The following is a 23,695-nucleotide window of genomic DNA, read 5'->3' on the forward strand; positions in this document are numbered from 1 at the left end:
AACAATTAATATCACTCCTATCTACACAAGTCCCATCCACAATGCCCCCTATTATCACTGCTGAAGCTTCAAGCGCAGGGGAAGGTAAACTTTTCTCTACTGCTTTAATTTCTGCACTTGGAGTTAAATCATGGATCTTAGATTCTGGCGCTACTTGTCATGTGACCTGTACTTTGGACAATTTCAAACCTTCAATTTGGTTTGCAAATAAATTTGTAGTTCTCCCTGATCATACTCGCATACCTGTGCTTGTTTCTGGTTCTGTTTCATTATCTCAAACCCTCACACTCACTGAAGTTTTGTATGTGCCTTCATTCAAAATTAACCTGATTTCAGGAGTTCCTTGTTGTTAAAGCAGCACCTATATATTCTTCTTTCTGATGTTGGTTTTGTGATTCAGGACCACCTGAACTCCAAGATGATTGGGAAAGGTGAATTGAAACACGGATTGTATGTTTACACACACACACACCAGCTGTCAATGTTAATGAACCTACATGTAATAGTGCAGATTGTGTCAATACGTTAGCCATTTCTGATTCTTGTAATGCAATAAGTGCAAAATTGTGGCACCATAGATTAGGCCACCTTTCTTTTCCTGTTTTGCAACATTTGCCCTTGAATTGTAATTCTTCATCTTCTAATAAAAATTTCCTTTGTGACATATGCCCTTTGTCCAAGCAAAAACGGTTGCCATTCGTTTCCAACAATAATCAGGAGTCCTAATGCTTCTCATTGATACACTGCGACACTTGGGGTCCTTATCATGTTGCTACGCATTTGGGGGAGCGATATTTTCTCACTTTGGTAGATGATCATAGTCGATATACCTGGATTTATTTGTTGAAAGCCAAATCTAATGCTACGACCATCATTAAAGAATTTTTTGCTATGGTTCACACTCAGTTTGGCGCTGTGATTAAGAAGATTCGGTCTGACAATGCACCTGAGTTAGCTCTTACTGATTTCCTAAAATCAAAAGGTTCTCTTCACCAATTCAGTTGTGTTGAGCGACCACAACAAAACTCGGTGGTGGAACGGAAGCATCAACACCTTTTGAATGTAGCAAGGAGCTTGTATTATCAATCCGGTGTCCCACTTTATTTCTGGGGTGAATGTATTGCTACTGCAGCCTTTTTGATCAATAGATCTCCCTCTTCTACTCTTGGCTGGAAGTCCCCTTATCAATTACTTTACAATAAGGCACCCGCATATGAAGACTTGAAGGTGTTCGGATGCCTTGCCTATGCTTCGACTTTACCTTCCTCTAGGAACAAGTTCTCACCTAGAGCCGTTCCAGCAGTTTTTCTTGGCTACCCACGAGGTTACAAAGGGTACAAACTCTATGATCTCAAGAATAGAAAGTTCTTTATTTCAAGGGATGTGATTTTTCATGAATTGAATTTTTCCTTCAAGCTTGGCAGCACTTATTCTTCCTTACCTGATCCTTTTGATGATCATGTCCTTCCTAAGCCAATTGAAGTTTCCCTTAACACACCTCAACTTGTTGCTCCAGCTACACCTGTCCCTGTTGTGACACAGCCACGAGCTGAGAACCCACAGCCGTTGAGAAGAAGTCAGCGACTCCATCGGGTACCTACCTATCTTACAGACTACCATTGCAACAATGTGGTGAATCCTTTGGCGATGGTGCATTTTTGTTCTTATGAGAGATTGAGTCCATCATACAAGGATTATTGTATGCAAGTTTCCGATTTTTATAAACCCCAATTTTATCACCAAGCTGCCAAGTATCCTCAATGGCAACAAGCTATGGCTGAGGAATTACAAGCTATGGAGAATAACCGTACATGGGAGGTAGTTCCGCTTCCGATTGGAAAACATTGTATTAGTTGTCGATGGGTATATAAGGTGAAGCGCAAGCAAGATGGGTCAGTTGATAGATGCAAGGCTCGTTTGGTTGCTAGAGGAAACACTCAACAAGCTGGTGTAGACTATAAGGAGACTTTTTCACCGGTTGCCAAACTCACCATTGTTCGTTTACTCCTTGCTGTTGTTGCTGTGAAGAATTGGAAATTGTTGCAGCTAGATATTAATAATGCCTTCTTGAATGGTGATCTTGATGAGGAGGTGTATATGCAACTACCTCAGGGATATGCCAGCAAGGGGGAGCAGGGGGAGAAGCTTGTATGCAAACTAAACAGGTCAATTTATGGCTTGAGACAGGCTTCGAGGCAATGGTTTACCAAGTTCTCCACTGCTTTACTTGGTGCTGGTTTCACTCAATCCAAATCAGATTATTCTCTATTTCATAAAGGAACAGGTGATTCACTTGTTATGGTGCTTGTATATGTCGACGACATCATTGTTGCTAGTAAACTTGGTGATATGGTTGCCCAAACTCAGCAAACTTTGCAGGGTCTTTTCAAACTCAAGGTGCTTGGCCCCTTAAAGTACTTCCTTGGATTGGAGATAGCAAAATCTAAGGAAGGCATTTGTTTGTCTCAACGAAATTACACCCTGTCTTTGCTTGAAGACACTGGTTTTTTGGATTGTAAACCTGCCTCTGTACCCTTGGATCCAAACATAAAACTTACTGCCACTGACGGGGATTTGCTCGAGGATGCGGGGCAATATAGGAGGTTGATTGGCATGTTGCTTTACCTCACTATTTCAAGACCGGATATTTGCTTTGCTGTGAACAAGCTGAGCCAATACATGTCTTCTCCTCGCACTACCCATTTGGATGCTGTCTATCATGTTTTGAGGTATTTAAAGGCTGCACCTGGACAGGGCTTGCTCTTTTCGGTTTCTTCCCCTTTATCGGTCTAGGCATATGGGGATGCTGATTGGGGAAGCTGTACCGAAACCAGACGATCCACTACCGGCTATTGCGTCTTCCTTGGCGATTCTTTAATCTCATGGAAGTCGAAGAAACAAGACACCGTTTCGAGGTCCACGGCTGAGGCAGAGTATCAAGCACTTGCCAATGTCACGGCTGAAGTTGTATGGATTATGCGGCTGCTTCAGGACTTTGAGATACAAGTTAATCCGCCCTTCATTTTATGTGACAGCAAAGCTGCAATTCACATTGCAGAGAATCCCACCTTCCATGAGCGTACCAAGCATATCGAAATGGATTGTCATTTTGCTCGAGAACGTGTACAGGACGGTACCGTGAAGTTGGTGCATGTGAAGTCAGGACATCAGCTTGCTGATGTTTTAACAAAAGCTGTACAGCCTACCTTGTTTAAGAACTTGATCAGCAAGTTAGGAATCATTAACATTTTTTCACCAACTTGAGGGGGAGTATTAGCAGATTGTTATTTATTTACTGCACGCAGTTAGTTAGCCTTATTTAGAGAGGAATCTTTTCCATTAGATTAGGGGTTTGTTAGTTTGTTAGCTAGTTTGTTAGCCTAATTTGTTAGTTTGTTAGACTGATGTGTATGTGTATATATTTCACATAAAGCTAATAGAGATGCAGCAGAAAATCATTTTTCAGTATCAATTTTGGTTCCTACAGTGAAGACCTTTCCACTTCTCATTAACGATATTTTTACATAGTTGTTTAAAAAGAATAATACTATATATTCAAATTCTTTTTGTTAACAAAATCTAATTAACTTAGTCTAATATAATAAAAATAAGTTATGGCTAACATTAATTTAAATTTTATTGTTTAATTTAGTTAAACTTGATTCATAAAAAAATTTAAATGTGTATCATTACTTATTTAAAATATAACAATTTCTCTGGAACCTCTTGTAACATGGAGAGTAAACCATTTTTTGATGTGCTATGTTATAAGCTCACATTTAACTCAAAACATTATAGTTTAGTCTTTATAAAATATAAACTAAAATTAAAATCTAAACAAAAATAAACATTATTATCAATTATCATTTAAAATTTGAATAAAAATAATCACTATTATCAGTTATCATATTTTACATAATAAACTTTTCTTTTTTTTTTTATATTATGCAAGAAATTTAATCCACGAGAATTTACAAAATCATGCCTTTATATATATATATATATATATAAAGGCATGATTTTGTATATATATAAAGGCATGATTTTGTAAATTCTCGTGGATTAAATTTCTTGCAGAGTGTAAAAAAAAGAAAGGTTTATCATGTAAAATATGATAACTGATAATAGTGTTATATATATATAGTATTTTTATATTATGTTAGAAAATTAAAAATATTTTTAAAATTTAATATTTATAAATATTTACGAGTATCCATCTCTCATGCACCGCTCTTGCGGGAGAGGGGTCCGTGGCCGCATGAAAACCGATGACATCACTAAAAATCAATATGATGTCAAGTTACTAACAAAATCAGAATGATAATATCTATCTCAAATTCAAGACATTTTTATTTGGTTAAATCCTTTTTTCATGATTATTCAGGTAATAAAATAACAGATAATTCTTTTTATTCGATAATCTATAGAGGGTGATTGCGTGGAAGAGATTCACCATCCTTTAACCAAATGACAAAGGTTTGACCTTTACTTTGAAAATCAATACGAGATTAATCATTGTAGTTGATAACAAATGCCCCGTCTTTGAACTGGCAAGAAGAGGAAGAAGGATGGCTTGATGGAAGTTATAATTTATTTTGAACATACAATAATTTAAAATTTTAAAATTCAGACAGCTAAAATCTCAGTCTTATTGAGAGCATCAATTTCGGTCCATGAAAACAGAAGTAATGGGATTTAATCTCATGTATGCCTAGACATTCAATTTAAGCCACTATTTAACCTTCTCAGCCATATCTTAAACATAAACTAAAATAACAAAATCATTATCATTGGCAACTAGAATACCAAAAAGATTCCAACCCAAAGCATAATTATCAGTTGATCACATTTCCAAAAAGACAGTCGTCATCATTAATCATAGAACAATAACAATGGCGTATGGAACAAACAAAAAACATTCTCAACTTCCAGTAGTTCCTAACATAGAAGTTCTAGAAACCTTTCCAACTCCCCCTTTAATAGTAGATTCTGCAATAAATTTTTGCGAAACAGAATTAGAATAATGACAACCGTAGCTCATAGACAAGCAATCTTATCGCTGATTACAAAGCAACCTTGAGAAATGATGGATGTAGGAAGAGCCTGAATCCACTTACATCACAATTTATATTTTGTTGAAAGCAACAATGTCACAACTCTGGACATATTCGTTGATCGGCTCGGCAGTAAGTTGCTCCTCGATGAGAGAATCGACAGATACCAAATCATCCACAATAGTGAGCATAATTTGCAGTTTCTTGATACCATACCCAACAGGAACAAGTTTGGCTGCAAATCAATAAAATAAATCAGAACCACAAATAGGAACAATAAATGAGCTTTGAGATGTAAAATATAAAGTAGACTACAAATTCACAATTACAAAAAAAAATACAAGATTTTACAAGAATGATGCTCATCTCATAATTTGTATTGAATATTTTATGAAATCTATAAGAGTGCTGTTAGCAGAATAACAGAACTCTACAAATATTAATAACAATGTGCAAACTAAAATAAGAAACATAAAGAAAATGTTACATACATGCTCCCCAAAGCAATCCTTCCATCTGAACACCTCTCACTGCTTCTTCAAGCTTTTTCATGTCAGTTTCATCATCCCATGGCTTGATATCCATCAAAACAGATGATTTTCCAGCTGAAAATGAAAACAGCAAAAACAAATGCTCACACAAGTGACAAACTGCTGCAACAAAACTAGAATGGAGGGCAGATCGAAATGAAATTCAGTGAATTGCTAGCTTAGTACAAGAGAATAACTTACACTCTTTCTTCTTTCCAGATGCCTTTAGCGCAGCAGCACGTTCCTCGGCAGCCTTCTTCTCCTCCTCAGTCTCTTCACCAAAGAGATCCACATCATCATCATCGTCATCATCAGCCGCAGCAGCCTGTATTGCATTCTGTCAATTATCATCCAAACAAAAAATTAACAATGCAGCCTGTATCTATCATTATTAAAATACATGCCTTAGAGTCAGCTGGTGGAGGAGTGGCAACAGCTTCCGCGACGAGAGAAGACTTCACAGTGACACCAGATCCCTCACCAGAAACACCCCTAAAGTATCAAAATCACGGAGAAAAGTTACAAAATACAGGCATTACGCATAGAAAATCCAATATTTAGCAAACAATACAACCAAACCACCAAATTGTCACACTCATAGATAACAATCATTACACTACAAACAACAAAGAACAACCAAACTTATCCGGGAACAAATTTCCATTAGTTTAACATATAAATGGAAAAATATATCGAGGTGAAAGTAACTTACGAGATTCTCAACAATGCATCGATATGCTTGTACCACCTGGACACATTCACATATTCATCAGATGGAACTTTTGATAAAGCTGCATACACTGTAAGGTCATCCTTTGAAGCTTGGTACCTAAAAAATGTAAAAGCACAACGCATAAGATACAGTGGTATAAATAATAAATAATTATGAAAAACTACAAAATAAAAAAAATATAAAAGAGACATGCAAAACAGTAACATACCCAGTGATGTAACTGCGGGTGAGAAGGTACTCATCAAGCTTCTTCAACCCAGATGCAGAGCCAAGGTCATACAATGTAACTGCCATCTGCAAAACATGCAAAAATTGTGGTTAATTATTGATAATATTATCGAAAACAGCTCACAAAACAATAAAGCAGTGAAATCAAACGGTAAAATTAGAAATTCGTGAAGATATTTCAGAAATTGATGACCTACAGATCTACTTGGTAAGTTAAAGAAAGCAATTTTTTCCTATCTTCACGCCTGAATCACTACACACTACGAATGACTTGGAACAATTCTTACTAGTGTGAATTATCAATAATAAGCATAACAACGAATAATATTTAAGAAGAAAGGTTTAACAGATTTGCAAGTAGCAAGAAGAATTGACCTTAAAGAAAAGGAATGGCTGCGGCAGCTGCGGTTTTGAGTGAGTGTGAAGAGTGAAGAGTGAAGAGGCAGATCGAGAATGCGCTTGTGAAGGAGGCAAAACAAGAAAGCTCTGTATCTTATATATGTATGACACCCGTGTATGATACCTGTGCTAGGGTTTTCATTTTTTGGATCAAATTGCAGTTACACTCCTATAAGTTTTTGAAATTAAAATCGACCCTAAAGTGGCAAAAAATAGCATAATATGATATATCCCATTTTTTACTTTTATTTCAAAATGTAAACCACTAAAAAAGCACGTAAATTATTTTGGCGTTAACAAAAATAATTTTAAATTTTTTTAGCAATAAAAATATCTTCAAATAATATAAAAACATACCAAAAATACACCATAATAAAAATTTGCTCCATTAACAAAAAAACATGGCGTTTCAATTACCAATATTTCAGTCTCATTTATCACATAAAAAGTTTTATTTGTTACATTATTCTTTTTTTAACGTAGAATATCTCAATTTACATATGTATATTTTTATTATATTTTTAAATAATTTAAAAAGTTTTTATTAATAATAAAATTTAAGAATATTTTTATTAACAATTAAATTATTAAAATGTAATTTTTAATGGTTTACCCTATTTTAAAAACTACATACACAACTACTTCAATATTTGTATAATAATTTTTTTACAAAATACACTAAAAATGAAAAATGCGAGTAAGTTAGGTAATATTAGTATAATTTGAATCCTCTTCTATTTATAACGAGTTGAATTATCAATTCTACATGACAGATTAAAATATATTAAATGTCTACAGATATAGTTAGTAACGAATCTAAAAAATTTTTTAATGTGAAGGTAAAATATGCAATATAATAATATTTTTTACAATTATACAATATAAAACAACTTTGAGCTACCAAGATGCAAGTTTCATATTGTTCTTTATCTGAAAGCATCTTGTAATAAGAAGACCCACAGTTAAAGTTATTCAATTTATTTATTTATTTTTTTATTAAAAATAGAGAGATTCGAATTCACGATCGGATGAGTATAGAAAAAAATTATGCTATTTAAATTAGTATTCATTGACAAAAGTCATTTAATTTAATCTTTAACAGCAGTAAAAGAATATATCAGTATAATTTTTTACTCCAAAAAATCTTAAAGACTTAAACTCAATTGGAGTAATGAGTTTGGATTTAAAAGTGTATAAATTAAAAATTCTTTGTGGATGGTTAATTTTTTTTTACGGTAAAATAAATTGGTTGGTCAAATTTGTAAATAAAATAAAAAATTCAAAAATAAAAAATCAATGAATTAGATTTATAAAATTTAAAAAATTGACTATCAATGAGTTAGATTTATAAATTTTTTTAACGACCCAAAATATAATTATTTTTTAATATTAAAATTAAAAAAATACTAATAAGATAAAGTTGATCATGACTTTATTCTTACAAAAATATAATTTTTTTAAATAAATAGCAGCTTTTTAACATGTAAATGACATCTAAATAAACATTTCTTCCAAAGAATTATTTGAATAAAATTTTAAGGGTGTTTGAATACAATTTTTTTTTCCTTTTAAAAAAATTGTAAAGAGATTTTGATAAATTAAAGCTTTTTATATTAACATATTATATTATATTTTATAATAACAATGACTAAAACGGTGCGTTTGGCTGCTTAGGTTTTAGAGCTTTTCAGCCACTGGAAATGGTGCTCTGAGACTGTGTTCTCTGTTCTTTCTTTACATTTCCACACGCATCTCTCTACCAATTTCCAACTCTCCCAAACTGCAACCATGACCGGTACTCATTAATTCATTCATTTACTCATTTTTTCTTTCTTTTTTTTTTTTCTAATTTTTCATTCGTACAGTGATTAATGTTAGCTTTAATCTATTGTTCTCGTCGTGCATCGAATCATTCATCTAAGTTTCATTAGAATTACTTTGATTTGTTTCACAGTTATGCGATTCTTCGATGTTATTATTTTTTTCTCCTATGATGTATGAAAATGCATCAAACGAGTTATTGAGTTTCTTCTGTTACTGAATTTGAGCATGTGCATTGCACAGACTATACTCAAGAACAGGAGATGGAGATCGAAGCATTAGAAGCTATACTTATGGATGAATTCAAAGGTTTGTATTTTATCCTTTACTCTCTCTTTTTCCAATAATAATGATAATAATATACTTTTTTTTTTATAAACCAATTTTTCGTTTGCTTGTTTTCATTGTAGAAATACACTCCGGTGAAAGTGGCCTAAGTACTTCTAACCGCTGCTTCCAAATAACGGTCTCTGCCCAGGTTAATGTTCTTTCTACTTTTACTTACACTGCACTTTTAAGTAAGTGTAAGACATGAATAATTATGAATGTTGCTTTGTGTTTTAATTGGTTTGTGCAGCTTATATATTGTGGAATATCATTGCGTTTGATTCAATAGTGTTGCAACCAGTGAGTTTTGATCAATGTAGTAGAATTTGACTTTCTTTATTCTTAGTTTACAAAATTATTCTTATTTTAGATAATAGCAAAACATCTTTTTCTTTGTTTGTGTGTGCATGGGGTGTTGTGAATACTGCTTAGTTTAATGTAGTAAATTTGCTACTCGGACATTTTTCTGATCAAATAATTTACCCTTACATTTATCTATATGCTATTCATTTGGTGCAGGATGATGATACTGAGGGATCATTTAACAATCCAGGTTATTTCTCTTTCTCTTTAATGTATAATTTCCCTTCCCTCTGTTTCCGTGAAAGAAGAATAATACACGATAGGAGGATAAGAGATCTTCTTTACAAGAGCAAATGAACAAAAGAAAAAGAGATCTATGAAGGATAATATTCTAATCCTCCTCATAGTTGAGAGGGAAAGTCCTCCAAAACGCTCATTAGCTTTACACTAAATAGAGGCTAAATGCCTAATCTATGCCCAAAACTTGCTTGTTTGAAAAGCTATCACTGAAAGTGTGTAAATTGTGTTCCAATCAAATAATCCAAACCATGGGATATACTGCATTGCCCCAGATTTTGCCTCTTTTCTACTTCCAAAAACCTGAAAACCTAGTTGGGGAAACTGATCTGATTCAGAGCACATCCAACCCTCTCCAAACTTTTTTATATTTTGGAATTTCTTTTATTTTGTCTTCCTAAGATACTGCTATATTTTTTGGAGTGTTAGTTACCAGCTTTTGTACATACTGTCATCTGATTTGCAATTTACAAAGGATGTGATTGATTCTTTTTAACCATTTTGCATGCAGCTCAACTGGCTTTGATCTTCTCACATACAGAAAAGTATCCTGATGAACCTCCTCTTCTGAATGTGAAAAGGTCACTATTGCTATTATAATGATCTATTATTATTATTATTGTTGTTATTGTTGTTGCTACTGTTGTTGTTTGTATGTTCAGTTGATTTCAACTGCAGTACTTATGGTTTTGTTTTGTTTAGTATACACTAACATTAATATGCTAATGTTGTGTTTCATTTATGCTAACAGTTTACAAGGAATAAATACTGAAGATTTAAAGAATTTGAAAGAGAAACTTATACAAGAGGTGGTCTATTTTCCATGTTAGTTTTTTAATCTGTTACATGATTAGGCATTTATGCTATTATAGCATTGATTGGTAGCCATCCCATTGAAAGACTTTGTAGTGCTCGCTTTGAATTAAATACGTTTCTAGTTATGAATGCATCTGTGCACAATAACTGATGGTGATGGAATTGATGACTACTTGTGGATGAATATTGATGCGCCCCATTTTTTTAACAGGCATCTGAAAATCTGGGAATGGCTATGATCTACACTCTGGTTACCTCAGCTAAAGAGTGGTTGGCTGAGAAGTTTCAAGACACTGAAGCTGCAGAGGCTGAAGCAGAAGAGGCAGCCAAGGATGATGTATGACTTTTCAATTTTATGAATTTTGTTTTGAAACTTTTACTAGTTAATTGCCTTCTTCATTTCAAGTATTAAGTATTATAGGTTTGACTTTATATTTATGAGATAACCCTTACCTCTGAAACTAGTATTTGGGGTGAGTTAGGCCCACTTACTTGATTTCCAATGTGTTTTACGACTTCTGATACAACTTGAATTACTTAAAACATCAATTTTGTAATTCTTAAAATTTCTTGCAAAATCATGCATGTCTTGCACATGGACTGCATTTTTCTCTTTTCCAGTTGCCTTTTGTTTAAATATTTATTTATACAGTTACTTGTATTCTATTTGAGTATGCTCTGAGGATAACCTTTTATTCTTAAAAATTGTAGTAGTAAAGGCATTGGTTTGTATCTTTTCATGTTTTTGCCTTAATATCAATTTAAGATTTAAGATGAAAAAGCATTTTGTTCAGCAATATATTCATTTTAAGGTTCCAAGCATTAGCCTGTTAAATTTTGTACTGAAGAAGCTATTTGACAATCTTATCTTTCCACCTCTATTAGGTAGTGGTACCCCATGGGGAACCAGTTACCCTTGAGACATTTTTGGCATGGAGAGAAAGGTTTGAAGCTGAACTGGCGCTGGAGCGAGCCAAGTAAGCCCTTCAGTTACTTTTCTTCTGCGGGATACATTTCTAAATAAGTTTTTAAATACAAAGGGTTTATGCAAACAGATGAATATTCTCCATTTATGAGTCCTGATTATTATTCAGGGTGGAGATTTCAAAAACTACGTATGGGAGGGGAAAAAAATATAAAAGAGAGAAGGGTGGAGGGTTTAATTGAGTTGTAGGTCCTTATAGTTTAGTTGGACTAATTTTTAAGTAGGCCTCTATAGGTTTAAAATGTTTAATCAGGTCCTTATATTGAAAAGGATTTTGTAATCAAATCCCTAGAGCAATATATTGTTGCGAATTTTTGGTTGAATTGAATAGATTTTTGTGTTTAATCTTACAAACTTTGTTAGTAGTCTGTAGAGTTATTTGAAATCCCAAGGATTTGAGTTCAAAATTATATTCATATTAAGACTTGGTTAAAATTTTTAAACTATAGAGATCTAATTGAAAATTAAGTTAAACTTTAGGAAGATGCAATATGACAACCACCTTTTATCAAATAACATACTCCTAGAGTAGAGGAGATTTACAAAGGATTAGTCAACACAGTAATTAGTGATTTTATCTAAAAAAAATAGTTTAAATTTTGATGTAAAATTAAATTGTCCTAATTGCAGGTTAATGCCAGAGTCTGCACTTACAGCTCCCAAGGAAAAGAAGCTCAGTGGTAGACAGTGGTTTGAAAGTGGAAGAGCGGTATGCTTTTGTCTTTACAATAGCTATTCCTATCTTTCATGTCTTAAACCTGAATTTTATTCGCTCATAAGTTCTTCAAATCAAGCATCTAAGTTCCCTCTAATAACTAAAAGTGTATGATCAAGTGAACCTTAATTATTTAATATTTAATCATATAAAAAAAAGCAAGTAGGATATGATATTGTAACAGAAAAGGTCTGCTAGCAATCTGAAAAAACAAAAAATTTATCTTGGTACTTCAACTCTTCAAATTAAGAGAAGTTAAGAGTGACTTGGTTAAAATTAAGCCGTATCCACTGGTTCACTGCATGTCAAGATTAATGACACTTGAATATGTTTGAATCTTAAATATCATGGTACTAATCGCAATCTTAATTAATTTGTAAATACCGCCTCTACCAATACTTGTCAATAATTCTCCTTAAACTTTCTAAGTATATATATAATACCAGTTATTTTTTTCCCTTTACAGAAAGGTGCAGTGGCTGTCAATGAGGAATCTGAAGAGGAGGATGAGGAAGATATTGATTTTGATGATGACGATTTTGAAGGTCTTTGATTCTTCCTCCCCATCGGAATCAAACTACTTTTCTTGAAAAAAAAAATTTATTTTTTCTATTATTTATAAACAAGAATAGAAATTGATGTTTGTTTTGGGTCATGGCAGTTGATGAAGAGGATATGCTTGAACATTACCTGGCCGAAAAATCTGATTCATCCACACATTCTTCCAAGAGAGCTAGTTAAACTGTGTGCACAGCACTATCAGGCATTGTTTTACAGTTCAACTTGCAGACTTTGGGGATTTTCTACCATCCTTGTAGGATACAAGAGTATTTGGTTCAATGATATTATTCAGGGGAAAATGAGTATTCATCACAAAATGTTAGATGTGTGACATTTCCTCTCACTAAAAGCAGATCTCAATCTGATAAATCATTTTTGTTCGTAGTTGTCACCCTTGAATTTTTATAAAAGCATTAGTAGCTGATGAATGCACAAACATTCAACTCATCAATTTGAAGTAAAAGAAATTGGATGCATTTGGTTCATTGTGAATGTGTGTATCAATGTAAAAATGATTCTGTTAAGAAACTTACGAATCCGTGTTTGCTCTTTTTGTTTACTTTCTATTCTACATGCTTGAAATTTAGATTTCTTAGAAGTTTGGAATGGGATAATTGAACCTCGAATTTTAAGATTGTTTCTCATTTCCCTCTTGAAAAATGTTTAGGAAATGATGTGGCATGACATGTTACTGACTCTTGAATGAATAATGGGTTTTATTATCTCATTTTATCTAACTAGTATTTTCTATTTAAAATTTTGAAAGGTTCCATTTTTTGAAAAAAAAATATAAATTGCATTTATAACAAATGAAATTGATTAGTACTTATAATAACATATGAATTGAGTAGTACACTAGTACATATAATGAACTACTTCCAAATTTATGTTCTAGTCGGTTGAAATTAAATTATTGAATTTAATTTTGATGTATTGTTAATGTAAAATAATTTATATATATATTTAATTATGTAATGTCACATTAGCAAAAGTGATAACTAATTAACTATCTTTTATATTGACCGCTTAAATGGTTATTTAAAAGAAAGAATGTAATTAGACGATTGTGTAAAATATTTTACACTGATACTGCATTAAAATTAAATTCTAAATTATTAATGAAAAATGGGATATATTAACCACCATGTGTTTATAACTTGGAAAGAGTCTTATTAACAACCGTATTAGCAAGCCCCCTTTTTTTATTAGAAGATAATTTCATTAATTGAAAAAGAGTTATTACGCAAGACAGATCAATATGGAGAGCACTAAAATTAGGATATCCCACCAAAATTATAAAAATTTAATTTACTAATAGTTCAATATGATTTCTCTGCATTAGTGTTTGAATTGGATGCCATTGGTGATAGTTGGTATTTGTGAAGTAAGAAGTGTTAGATGAGATTGGTTTCGTGTGAATTGTAATTCCGAAGTCCACTAAAATAATAGTTTCCGACTCTCCTTTGTAAAGAAGCACACAACAATCTCATAAATAACACAGATCCTCCTAGAATTAAAGAGCATGATCATCCCCATGAACAAGCACTAAAAGGGTCACAAAGAATATAATAAAACATTAAATATGACCACTTTAATGAAGATTTTTAAACAAATAAGCATGCTCAGTGATAACCTTTTTTTATTTCTTATCTCAAAAGTCCTAATATTTCTCATGTTAGGAACAAGCAACACAGCTTTGGGTTAAATAAATGGGGGGGAAATCACCATTTTCTTGGCAATAATCCAAATACCCTTTTTTTAATCTTGTACAACTAAAACTATATCAGAGGTTTCCTCTAATGGTACAGCTTGTCCTCTAAATCTTTAACCTTTTCTAAAGTCTAAAATTCTTATGTTACATATGTTACATTGAAATATCTTTGATAATTTAATGTCCATGGTAATAAAACTTTATCAGCATGATCCTTGGCTTGCAACTATTAAGTGCATTCAGATTTTCCCTCCATAGAGGCATAAAAATATGAACTTCTATACACAGCCTTGATCAGTCATTGCTTGAGCAATGGTCAGAAAGGAAGAGATGACTGATCCATGTACCAGAGCCCTAACATAATAACAAGCATATACAAGTATTAACTAGGGTTCCATGTTTGACGGGAGAAAAAGAGAAAAGAAACCATTGTCAACTTGAAGGTTATGTATCATTTCAATAAATCCGCGTCGGAGAATAAAAACACATCATTGAACATAATTAAAAAAATCTATCAGTATGTCGAGTTGGGGGTAAATATCGGGTGGAAATTTTCATGGATCAAGTCTGTGTAAATTGTAAACATCAAACTCAACCGCGAAAACTTAGATCCCCCTTTTACCCCCCAACTCAACACCCTGGAAAATTCCGCTACATAATTACAGAATTACAAGAACCTAGCTTCTACCTTAATAAAGAAATATAAGAATGTATAGCAAGCTAGATCGTTGCAATTTGCCTTACAATATGCAGAACAGAGAACTGAGATGTCGTAGTCAAGAAATCAAGCCTATTTACTTTGGCATCCTAGTCAATTCAAATTGATCCCAAACAACAGTAAATTGTGGTCCAATCCCTAATGCATGAGAATCCCACATAATGAATTGCTACTTGTAGGATTGAAACTTGTAAGTTCGGGTCAAAAGGCAGAAAAGTTATATGGTGATGTATGACGTTCATCGCTATTGTGCATATAACTATATAAATATCAGTATCATAATTAATCATGACTAATTAACATGTCCATTTCATGAAAGAGGGAGAAGAGAACCAATCAATTAGGAAGACTAGAAGAATAGCATTGAATTTGGAAGGTAGATCACAAGAAGTTACGAGCTTTCAGCAGTGTTATGTTGTTTTCAAGAAAGCACTTACTCAGGATTTTCTTTTTGATAACCGAAATCAGTTGCAGCTTTCAAAGCTCTCTGATAAGTCTGTTTCATTGCTTCCTAATAAGTGGAAATAAAATAAACGAAAATTTGAAAACAGAAGTTAGCTTCAATCAGTAACAATGGGAGGGAAAAAAAAAAAAGAGGAACAACCCAGTGCACAAGCATCCTGCATTAGCATTTGTCAAATCTATATGAAGTATGAACTCTGATTCTTGCTTAATGTGCACCATATACACCATAATAACATGGACATGATATTATAAGGCTTGATAATAAAATTTGATCGGCAATACAATGTATAAGCTTTAATACTAAATGTTTGATGCACTACTTATGATTTTATAATTTTATACTATCCAATGCAGGTTTGACCTAGAAATTAGGTAACTGAATTTAATGTGCTGTGATTTAAAAAACATCTTGAGCTCATATAATCACATCTTATGGAGATATGATAATTTTATCTCAACATTATTGGATAAAAGGGTAGGGGTACTGAATAAATTTAGCTTATCATATGTCACACCATATATATATATAAACTGCATACTATCAAACCTTATTCAATGTAACAAAAACATCAAATAGTGACTTAAGATCATAGAAAAAAAACTATTGTATTGGCAAACTCACATTAGAGGAGATATTTTCTTTATTTTCATAACTCTAAAAGGTGCACAGACATGTATACATGTAAAATATAGTTTAATTTAATGGAAACTGTATTATATTTTTCAAAATAAAATCGGAGAATATAGAGTTTAATTCGATTAGTATACCCAAAATATTAGATTAAAAGAAAAATTACATATCACATTAAGAAGAAAAGTACATGATTTGTAAGAAAAGAACTTAAAAGAACCACCTGCAATTTAGATTCAAAGTCCTCAGGTGACCAGTGCATCAAACTGCATTCATGATTCAATTCAAGTTCTCCAGCCACAACCTATAAGCAAGGAGAACGAAAGATTAAACAGAAGTTCCTCTATCAACTGTCATAATTAAATGTTGATATCAAATTTGCCCTAAGCTAAACAAAAATAGCAGTTATAAATGTGATGCTAATCAATTTGATATAAACTTGATGTTTTAATTTGAAAATTTATTTTGAAATGATAAATGTGTGAATAAGGCTATTCAAGAGTAGCTTGACTAAAGCTTAATAAGTTATTTATGCAGTTGCGTAAAAAGTAATCCACAAGCGCATCACACCATAGACGCCACCAAGGGGCTAGATAACAAAATAAACCCAATGAAATATAAATACAATGAAACTAATGTACATAGGAGAAAGAAAGTAAATATCTAACCCCTCCAGCACCAGCTGCCATTGCAGGAGCAACAAGAATATTAGCTTTCCGTAGAACTTGAATTGCCTCTGGGGTACAAGGCATGTTTGAACCTAGGATTTACCAACAAGTGGCTTCCATAAGTATATAACAAGTGGCTCCATGAGTATATATTATTAATAATATTACATTACATATGAGAATGAGAAAAAGAGGGTAAAGACCCAAAAATATATTACAAAAACAACTACCTTCTACTAGTATACGACAACCTGAATTAACCAAATTCATGGCATCGGATTGATTAATTTCATTCTGTGAAGCACATGCAAATGCAAGATCACACCTTTCATTCCAGGGTTTTGCTTCATCATAATATTTGGACCGAGCATATGTCTTTGAATAGTCTCTATAAACAAAATCCATAAAATTATGTACAGTTTTACAAAAATGAAGCACAAATGAATGAATAATAGAATTGATACAAACCTCAAACTTCTCTGTTGAGCTTTGATGTCTCTCAGAAATTGTATTTTCATGTAGTCAAATCCATCCTCATCAACCAAATATCCTTTAGAATCTGAAAAATGCTTTTGTTAAGAAATATTCATATTTCTTGACAATAATGAAATGGAGTTAACTAAGGATTCTTAATTATGATTGGTATTAAGATGAATCTAGCAAGAAATAGTGAGGTGAATGGTTATGTTCTTGTTAGAATAAAAGAATTCATGCAGCCTCACAGCCAGTGCAGTAACCTCCTAACATCATAATACAGCAAATCACCTGATACGGAAACGGGAAGAGCACCATAAGCAATTAGCTTCTCCAAAACATGCATTGCAATCTTTCCAGAACCACTCACCACGCATCTGCAGGAAATAACAAATTAGATAAGTATTCTAGAATCAAGAAAGCATTAAATCAGTTTAAGAAAAACCAAATTCAATAGAGTCTAGAAAAAAAATCGAACCTTAATCCTTTGAGTTCTTTATTCATGTCAGAAAGCATGAGCTGGGCAAAGAAAACCTGCAGTTGGATCACAAAGTTGTCTTTAAGACCTTCTGAAACAATAGTTTATGAGAAAACTATTTATAATTCTTGATCATAATTAGGAATAATGGATGAGCATGTTATGACCCCCCCCCCCCCTTCCTCTTTTTTTTCTTGAAATGATAAGCTGGCAGATATACATATAAGTAATAAAATATTTCAAATCTCATTGAGAAGAAGTATATGTAGAAATTCGATATGAACTGTCACAAAAGGATATGTCATTGAAAAGGATATCAGGGAGAAACATTTCATACATAGTCACCCATTTTCGAATCTCAACATGCACTGCACAAAGTTTAAGGATTGAAAGATAAAATTACCAGCCCATAGCCAGTAGCTTCAGTTCGAAGACTGGCACCAGACCAAAATATCCTTGGCCCTGTAAAACTTCCCTGCATAAGTAAGGCATACATATGAAAAATGCATAAAATAAATTTTTTTTTTTTTAATGAAGAGTGTTTTCTGTCATGAATCCAAACTTAATCAATATCTCAACATTTCATGTTCCTAAACTGATTAGATATGTTACACACTGCACTGTATTCAAATCATATTGAGCAAAGCAAAGAACTATATACGTATACCAGGGGAGGGAGGGGAGATGGTGGAGTAAATTTATATCAAACAACTTCAAAGGAGATAATAAGAGAGAATAGTATATTGACAAAAAAAAATGTAATCGAAAAAAATATTGATGCCCACCCTAGGATTGCTGATGCATATTATAACTCCAAATTTGAGGAATAATGGTAATGAATAAACCATGAGAATTCTGCCAACTAGTTAGACAGGACTTGAGAATGCTTTAAGTACCTGAAAATTACCGGCTAGGCGTCTATACTGTCCAAACAGATACCCCATTTCTCGAGTACCAACACCTATTTCCTCTGATGGAAGGTCCTAATATACATGCATTATGGACAAAATGTGAAACATGGCTAGAACATGAATAGTTAAAACTTAATAAAGCAAAAATGGTAAGGGGGGACAATCTACTTTAACTTACCCTGTCAGGACCCAAGTATCGATACATCTCACTCATGAAACTTTGGCAAAATCGCATAACCTGCCAAATTATCGAAGGAGCATTTAGAAACTTAAATATTTGAGTAGGGACTAAATAAGTTGGTACTTTTACCTCATTATCACTTTTTCCTTTTGGATCAAAATCACTTCCACCAGCTGCTCCTCCCAATTTGTATGGTGATAAGGCATTCTTTAATGCCTGCGGAGAATGAATTATGCTGTATAAGATGCTCCAATACATAATTGTATCTCACAGTATAGATTGTTAACTTTGGTGGTAATTGATTGCCAGCATGTGTGTCAAATTATGAATAAACAGACTAAGATCCTCTACATCATTATTCAATTAAATCAAGAAGCTATTACAAGAAGCATGTGTGTGTGTGAGTGCGTAAAATACATACGAGAAACAAAAACAAAGTATCTTAATAGAAATTTTCAAACATTAATACCAAAGATCTCATAATACCTGTTCAAAACCAAGGAACTTGGCAATACTTAAATTCATTGATGGATGAAAACGAATACCACCCCTACATGGACCCATTGACTGGTTAAATTGTACACGAAATCCCCGATTAACATGTATCTCGCCCCTATCATCCAACCATGGAACTCGAAAAACAATCATTCGTTCAGGTTCCAACAAGCGCTCCATGATATTGACATAACTGAAACATAGTAACATTAAGGAGACGTGTAGCATTAAAACTGTGATCTATGGATAAATAAATATGTAACAAAAACCATTTGAAGAGAACTCACTGAGAACTTTTCGCTATGACTCTCTCTAGAGCTTGAATTGCCTCCTGGACTGCCTGAATGAATTCAGCCTCATGAGGATCCCTTTTCAGTGTAGCTTCAAGAATGGATCCCGCTGTTTTTGACATAACAGCTTCAATAATGAAATTGTCAGATAATACTCAGAAATCCAAATAACATCAGCATCTTTTAAATTTATAAGAACAAATAAGATTTCTTGTCATTTCCTCATGATTACCTAGTCTGCAACCAACTAACTTAAAGATATTGGTACATAAATCATAAAAAAGTATTATCACAGAAAAACACAAAGGAAGAGCTAAACTTCACCGGAATAATAATAATCTTCAGCTGGAATCTAATATGCACCTTAAGAAACTTTAAGGATTATTACAATATTATTCTGGACAGCAGCAAAAATGAAGCAATTAGAAAGTGTGTAAAATAACTAATTTATGCAAAGTGGCCACCAAATTAGTGGAGGGATCAAGTTGATACAAGAGAAAAGACAAAGAGGAAATAAATGTGTGCCATATGATCCTCCCAAATCACTAAATAGTTTAATCTTGAAAGAACAAAGAAGTGATATGGCTCCACAGTTACAGTCAGATTTGTCCAAAAAACGTGATGTTTGTTCTTCACACAACTCAAAGGATCAGTCAAACTAAAGAACCATATTCCTATTACCCTAAACTATTGATTAATTACATTTTTGTATCCTTCCAATACAAAACAATATCTTTGTCTTTAACCAGAGAGAACTAATTTAAAATTATTTCGGGCAAGAAAAGCAGTTTACTGATCACCAAATTGTTCATATATATTAAACTCAGTTTAAAACCATCAACATTTCCAAATAACCGAAAATATTATCTACACATGTTAGTTATCATAGCAAGCAAAGATGGCCAACCTTTTACATAAACAGGCTTGTCAGCGACAATTTTCTCTTTCGAGGCCATTTGAAGGCGAAGAGCCTCCTTGTGAAGTAAGCTGTTATTATGTTCTTCTAAAGCACTCATCTGCATATTTCGACTGCCCTCATTCCCATAAGGGTTTCTTCTGTGCTTCCTGCCATACTCCCTGCAGACAGAGCAAAAAATCCTTGCCGTCCCCTCTTTCACATCAACATATGCCCATTTGTAGGTGTCTGCCCATTCCTCTCTCCATCTTTTAACAACCTTCTTCTTACGTTTCACCGGTTGATTCTTCGACATATCTTGAGCATCATTTGGAAGCTGAGAAACCATCCCCATCTGTTTGCTCTCACCATGTTCCTCAACAGAAGATTCCCGCATCGGGGCAACAATTATAGTGTTACCAAACGAAGGATCGTCATCCCCAGGCCCAATTTCTAAGTCAATCTCTTCACCAATCTCCCTCACAACCAAGTGATGCCTCTGGGCATGCTGAATTAAATTCATATCATCCATTGCAGAATTCATACCTACTCCACTTGTTGGCAGCTACATTCAGCATGACATGACTATCCTCAAACCCGAAACTCTCTGATTACTGTTGAGACAAACATGCCAAATCACCAAAGTACCCATTTCACAGTTAATGAAACAATATAAACTTATATGTAAGATAGTGACAAAAAAGAGAAAAACTTTCTGCCACATAAGTTTTAGACAAATTCAGCTACATAACATCATTGCTTGGCCTGAATTCAATGGAACTAACTCTACAAACATAATGCATAAAACTAACTGCCACTCTACTATAAACCAGACCAATGGCATTGACTAGGTAAGCCATCAGTTCTCTAAAACCATAATAAACAACGAACACCATTTCACAGAATCTCTCAAGGCCAGATTTAGTGAATATCCATTTGAATTGTCAACTATTTAAACCCAAAAGGACATAGGAAATACCTCAGAATCTCTAGAAAAGAAAAAAACAGCCCAAAAATAAAAAGAACTTCTTTTCCAAAAGACCCACAAAGTATAATTCGTAGGAGTACCTTGAGAATTTTGGATGAAAATAAAGGACTTGAAAAGTGGAAGCTATGCCTTATAGACATCTCTCTATACTCCCTTGAACTGAGATGATGGGAGGGGCATGAAGGGTATTTTGGAGATTGTAGCAGAGGAAGGAACAAGGAGGAACGAGCGAGGGGGAAAATTGTGAATTTTAATTATTGTTAACTGGGAGTTAATGTTAACTCGGATTGTTCGATGTTGTGGATTTTGCTGGAAAATTGAGAGAGAGAGAGAGAGAGAGAGAGAGAGAGAGAGAGAGAGAATGTGATGTGATGTGTGATCAACAAAATAACTTTGGCAAAGTCTCTTTTGAAGTTTGCAGGGCCAAGTGCCATTAACGTAATTGGTTGTAGAAAATATTGCATGTTATTGTAGGTTTTCAATTTAAATTAAGAAACAAATATTATGATGTGTTTGATATGATTTGAGCTTTTTATCTTCATAATTTCCTATTGTTTAGAATTTTGTGAAATAAAAAAATACGAGGTAAGAATAAAAATTCATTATTCTTTTTTTACAAAATTTTAAAAACAAAAAATATTAAAAATAAAAAAAATAAAAACACAAATCAAACATATTCTTAATATTTCTAATTCTAAGTAAAATTGAGAGTAATTACGCTGCGCATACATGCATGTAAAATTTGATTACTTTCTCTGTATATCTTGACGTGGTATAAGAGAAAAAAACATTTTGCAATAAGACATTCCATTTCATGAAAGTATGGAAGTGAAACAGTTAGGTTTTACAACAAAGTTATTATACAGAATTTAGATCCTCTAAAATAAAAAAAATTAATAAAATAATAAAATGAGATTAATTATTCTTAATTTTATAATTTTTATAAAATACGTGCTATACTATTTTAATTTAAGAATAACTTATTTTTTATTTTATTATTTTACTCATTTTTTCACTTTAAAAAATATTGATGTATCATAATTAAAAGTAATAATATCATTTTTTTGTAAATAATGAATTTTTACGATGTCTATAACTTAGTGTCTAACTTTTATAATTTTACCTAATTTATTTTTTATGGCAAAATTTAAATATATAATAATTATTTATTTTATATTTTAAAATTAAATATTAATTTTTAATTTTTTTGATAAGTTAAACAAATATTTTTAGACGCGGTAACAATCACCTTTGTAAATACTAAATAGTCTTGAAACTTGAAAGCAATTTCTCAGTCTTTAACAAATCTAACTCTTATATATGCTTATATTTTTATAAAATATATTTAATCATTTAAAAAAATAATTATTCTAATATAATTATTTTATTAAAAATATGTAAATAATATATAAGTATATGAAGTTAATTTTTTGTGTTAATGGATTTTTTTTTAAACTTACCTTTGAATCAAAAATCCCAATCCAACAGAAACCAGACAAAACCGAAATCAATCATCTACAAATGGTGGTGGGCAAAAATGAGTTGCTATAGACACAAGCCCAACAAGAATAACATTCGTTTGTAGACTGTAGAACACATAAAAATATTCACACCCAAAAAAAAAAAAAAAAACAGTATATAAAAATATAGGTGGTGGTTGGCTGCAACATTCTAATTTTATTCATGCTTTTTATTTTAGAGATAATTCAAGAGTATATACCAACATTCTTAAATCATCAATATGAAATAAGTGATCCTCATACTTATATTAGTTATATTTCATTCCCAACCTACCATAGAAATCCTATTTAAACATGTAGCTTTATGTATAACTAATATTTTCAAAACATTTAACCCAAATAATTGCTCAGGAAATTAAACCTTTAAACAAAATCCCTCTATCATTTCCACAGTCAACACCTTCGTTGCTGGTTAATACCCATCACTGTTCTCAAGTAAGTTCACTGCAACCATTCTTTCTTTCTCATTTCTTCTATATACAGTTCTATGTTTCGATCCAA

At 32.6% G+C, this 23,695-nt stretch overlaps 3 protein-coding genes across 3 annotated transcripts; 1 reads left to right on the forward strand and 2 right to left on the reverse strand.

Annotated features, from left to right (window-relative positions):
- Window positions 1-4,768: 4,768 nt before the first annotated feature.
- Window positions 4,769-7,163, reverse strand: LOC112710040 (elongation factor 1-delta). The gene is made up of 8 exons (XM_025762117.3): window positions 6,921-7,163; window positions 6,526-6,611; window positions 6,297-6,413; window positions 5,989-6,076; window positions 5,786-5,909; window positions 5,546-5,659; window positions 5,118-5,289; window positions 4,769-4,989 (listed from the first exon to the last, which is right to left on the reverse strand). Exons 2-7 carry the CDS (start codon window positions 6,609-6,611, stop codon window positions 5,126-5,128), a joined length of 693 nt encoding a protein of 230 aa, XP_025617902.1. The 5' UTR covers window positions 6,921-7,163; the 3' UTR covers window positions 4,769-4,989; window positions 5,118-5,125.
- Window positions 7,164-8,567: 1,404 nt separating this feature from the next.
- LOC112710041 (uncharacterized) lies at window positions 8,568-13,328 on the forward strand. Its single transcript, XM_025762118.2, has 11 exons — window positions 8,568-8,739; window positions 9,009-9,074; window positions 9,176-9,243; window positions 9,612-9,645; window positions 10,204-10,273; window positions 10,444-10,501; window positions 10,720-10,845; window positions 11,394-11,485; window positions 12,124-12,202; window positions 12,675-12,753; window positions 12,870-13,328. The coding sequence occupies exons 1-11, from the start codon at window positions 8,733-8,735 to the stop codon at window positions 12,947-12,949; spliced, it is 759 nt and encodes a 252-aa protein (XP_025617903.1). The 5' UTR covers window positions 8,568-8,732; the 3' UTR covers window positions 12,950-13,328.
- Window positions 13,329-14,388: 1,060 nt separating this feature from the next.
- On the reverse strand, window positions 14,389-22,138 carry LOC112710042 (uncharacterized). The gene is made up of 16 exons (XM_025762119.3): window positions 21,755-22,138; window positions 20,699-21,300; window positions 19,789-19,918; window positions 19,493-19,694; window positions 19,136-19,222; window positions 19,004-19,063; window positions 18,811-18,897; window positions 18,318-18,389; window positions 17,915-17,970; window positions 17,728-17,813; window positions 17,431-17,521; window positions 17,193-17,350; window positions 16,963-17,054; window positions 16,518-16,598; window positions 15,636-15,709; window positions 14,389-14,834 (listed from the first exon to the last, which is right to left on the reverse strand). The coding sequence occupies exons 2-16, from the start codon at window positions 21,228-21,230 to the stop codon at window positions 14,759-14,761; spliced, it is 1,884 nt and encodes a 627-aa protein (XP_025617904.1). The 5' UTR covers window positions 21,231-21,300; window positions 21,755-22,138; the 3' UTR covers window positions 14,389-14,758.
- Window positions 22,139-23,695: the final 1,557 nt, after the last annotated feature.

The sequence above is a fragment of the Arachis hypogaea genome, chromosome 9 (assembly GCF_003086295.3).
Source record: "Arachis hypogaea cultivar Tifrunner chromosome 9, arahy.Tifrunner.gnm2.J5K5, whole genome shotgun sequence".
Lineage (NCBI taxonomy): Eukaryota > Viridiplantae > Streptophyta > Magnoliopsida > Fabales > Fabaceae > Arachis > Arachis hypogaea.

Coding starts and splice junctions, on each gene's coding strand:
- LOC112710040 (XM_025762117.3), bottom strand. CDS start 6,611: ATGGCAGTTACATTGTATGACCTTGGCTCTGCATCTGGGTTGAAGAAG. Junction 6,414..6,525: donor ACCCGCAGTTACATCACTGG/GTATGTTACTGT, acceptor TACATTTTTTAG/GTACCAAGCTTCAAAGGATG. Junction 6,077..6,296: donor GATGCATTGTTGAGAATCTC/GTAAGTTACTTT, acceptor TTGATACTTTAG/GGGTGTTTCTGGTGAGGGAT.
- LOC112710041 (XM_025762118.2), top strand. Junction 9,244..9,611: donor AAATAACGGTCTCTGCCCAG/GTTAATGTTCTT, acceptor CATTTGGTGCAG/GATGATGATACTGAGGGATC. Junction 10,502..10,719: donor AAGAGAAACTTATACAAGAG/GTGGTCTATTTT, acceptor TTTTTTTAACAG/GCATCTGAAAATCTGGGAAT.
- LOC112710042 (XM_025762119.3), bottom strand. CDS start 21,230: ATGAATTCTGCAATGGATGATATGAATTTAATTCAGCATGCCCAGAGG. Junction 17,971..18,317: donor AAGCTACTGGCTATGGGCTG/GTAATTTTATCT, acceptor ATCCAACTGCAG/GTTTTCTTTGCCCAGCTCAT. Junction 17,522..17,727: donor TCTTCCCGTTTCCGTATCAG/GTGATTTGCTGT, acceptor AGCATTTTTCAG/ATTCTAAAGGATATTTGGTT.